The sequence below is a fragment of the Oratosquilla oratoria genome, chromosome 17 (assembly GCF_046742065.1).
Source record: "Oratosquilla oratoria isolate Oo_2021 chromosome 17, ASM4674206v1, whole genome shotgun sequence".
Lineage (NCBI taxonomy): Eukaryota > Metazoa > Arthropoda > Malacostraca > Stomatopoda > Squillidae > Oratosquilla > Oratosquilla oratoria.
The window spans coordinates 43,762,550-43,765,049 of NC_134793.1; the positions used below are offsets into that span (position 1 = coordinate 43,762,550).

General features: G+C 39.1%; 1 protein-coding gene across 7 annotated transcripts in view; it reads right to left on the bottom strand.

Moving 5' to 3' along the window:
* The window catches only part of Nmdar2 (glutamate ionotropic receptor NMDA type subunit 2), a 671,980-nt gene that overhangs the window by 201,832 nt on the left and 467,648 nt on the right, over positions 1-2,500 (bottom strand). For 6 of the 7 annotated variants that reach the window (XR_012967269.1, XR_012967266.1, XR_012967268.1 and 3 more), the window contains 3 exons: positions 2,235-2,255; positions 1,015-1,201; positions 342-451 (listed from right to left, as the gene is read on the bottom strand). Coding sequence is in view for 3 of the 7 variants with exons in the window: in XM_076200978.1 (XP_076057093.1) it covers positions 342-451; positions 1,015-1,201; positions 2,235-2,255 (318 nt within the window). In the remaining 4 variants the exon portion in view is untranslated. The remainder of the gene's footprint in view (positions 1-341; positions 452-1,014; positions 1,202-2,234; positions 2,256-2,500) is intronic. The other variant, XR_012967267.1, reaches the window with a different exon arrangement.

The following is a 2,500-nucleotide window of genomic DNA, read 5'->3' on the forward strand; positions in this document are numbered from 1 at the left end:
TAAGTACATAAGTGAATATAGATAAATGAATAAACAAATAGATAAATACATCAATGAAAATAGATCAACAATTTTATAGATACATGAATAATAAATGAATGAATGAATTAGTAAATAAACAAATAAGAACCGAAAACCCTATCTACATGAAATCACTGTGCAAGGAGCTACTCACACGGATTCTCATATATATATATATATATATATATATATATATATATATATATATATATATATATATATATATATATATATATATACGCTCTCCCTCTCAACGCGACCTCGAGAGGGACTGTGTTGGCAAGCGACTCTCGTCTGCCTCGTGAAAGAGAACAGCCTACCTTCATGTTGTATCCGCCAGGACTCAGCCACTCGAAGAGGAAGATGGTTAGTGCAGCCACCTGGATGGCTACGAAGGCCACTAACATCCACGACGCCGTGTCGAAGGGTTCTGTGTGGGTGAGAAGGGACAAGGAAAGGGTATTTTCTCACACATTCGAAGAAAAGGGGGCACAGGATTGCTTCGAAGATGATGTCAGTGTTGTATATCCATATGATCATATTCTTCGATAGAATGATTAATTTTGTGTTGCGTTTACGGTCTATGTGGTGTGTTACGCTCGTAAATTAAAATGAATAAAACAAGTTTGCCAATATGGAAGCGTCTCCATCTCCCTGCGGCTTTCGACTTTCAAAATTGAAAGAAATCCACGTGGAGTCTCGTAAGACAAATTAGATGTTCTAGTGTAAGGACACTTCCAACATCACATAGAGTAGAAGAAGAAGAGGAGGAGGAGTAGGAGGAAGAGAGAGAAGGAGGAGGAGGAGGAGGAGGAAAGGAACAGGAGGACGAGGAGGAAAGGAGGAGGAGGAGGAAGAAGAAGAGAAGGATGAGGAGGAAAAGAGGAGGAGGAAGAGAAAGAGGGGAGGAGGACAAGAGGAAGAGGAGGAGAATGAGGAGGAGGAGGAGGAGGAAGAACCCTATTCTAGGCATCAGATTCAGTGACTACCTACCTAGGAAAGCTGTCGGCGAGATGATGCCTGTCCTCTTGGCGACCAGAATGGCGATGCCAGACTCCAGGAACGGGACCGTGAAGTCGATCACACTTTCTCTTTCCGAGTTGATCTTGAAGCTGCTGAGGGCCATGTCCGCCTTGTGGTTCATGAGGGCTGCCACCAGACCGTTCCACTTACTGTCCTGCTTGAAAAAGAGAACAAACAAAAGTTGGCGCAAGGTACGTGAGCGTTGGCGTGAACTTAATGTGACGCAATACGACGGAGAATTATTTGCGGGTGATCCAATATGCTTCCCTGGGGTGACATACTAAAAGGTAAATGTCCAGCGTATATATACGTAACTGAATTGGGTGATTGTGCACTGGCATTATACGCGCGCGCGCGCGCGTGTGTGTGTATGTATGTATGTGTGTGTGTGTGTGTGTGTGTGTGTGTGTGTTTTCAAGTGTATCACAGTATCTTCTTTATATATTTACATTTGTATAAATTTGTTGGTAAATGTTTTTGTGTGTATCTTAATACCAAGATTTAATTTAAGTGAGTGTTTTCCATATTATTTTTTTGCCCTTTTATTTCTTTTATGTTATATGAATCAGATATATAATACAACTAAGATAAAGCTACGCTCTCAACTGGAAGGAATATTTTGCTTAAAAAAACTTTCGATATCTTGATTTAACTATTAAAACCGAACAGACTTTAGTAAGAAAAAATACCCAAGTAGTTAAATTACGACTTTACTAACTAGACGATCCTCTGTATTAAACACAGTTATTTTCCATTAGCTACTGTAGGATATTAATATTTTACTTTTCGGGTATTTAACATTTACATACATTTACCAAGGGTTTTTCCACCTTACAAGGGAGGTAGCCAGAGTCAAAATGTACAATTCCACTCCCACCCATTTCACCCCAACCCACTCCACTCCCATTCACCACCCCTCCCTGCCTCCCTCCCTCCCTCCATCCCTCCCTCTTTAACAATCAATAAGCTAAAACTAGTAATGCCCATTTCATATCAGCTAACATTATCTCCACAAAAAGCGGTTTACGGTAACTAGATTTTTCCCCGGAATATTATCCCGCTCCACTATGTATTCCCTAACACTTCCTATTCTTTTTTCGATCTTATAACTTATTCCACCAGGTAATTTCATTCAGTACTTGAAGGATCGAACATCGTCCATTTATATCCAAAAACTAAATGAGTCTTACCTTTCTCTTTGAATCGGAATACTGAAAAAAAAAAGAAAATGGCATTTGGGGATAAATGAAGACATGATTATTTAGAAAACGATGAATAATCAGAAGTAACTTAAACACAATCAAGGTGCTATGTCATGTAAAGTATTCTTCAAACTAATGAATACAGATATTTCTCAATATCGTAGAAAAATAACAGTGATCATATTCACATATACATAAATCAATATGCAAAATATAAACACAAGTATACACATGTAAACGCGCGCACGCATGCA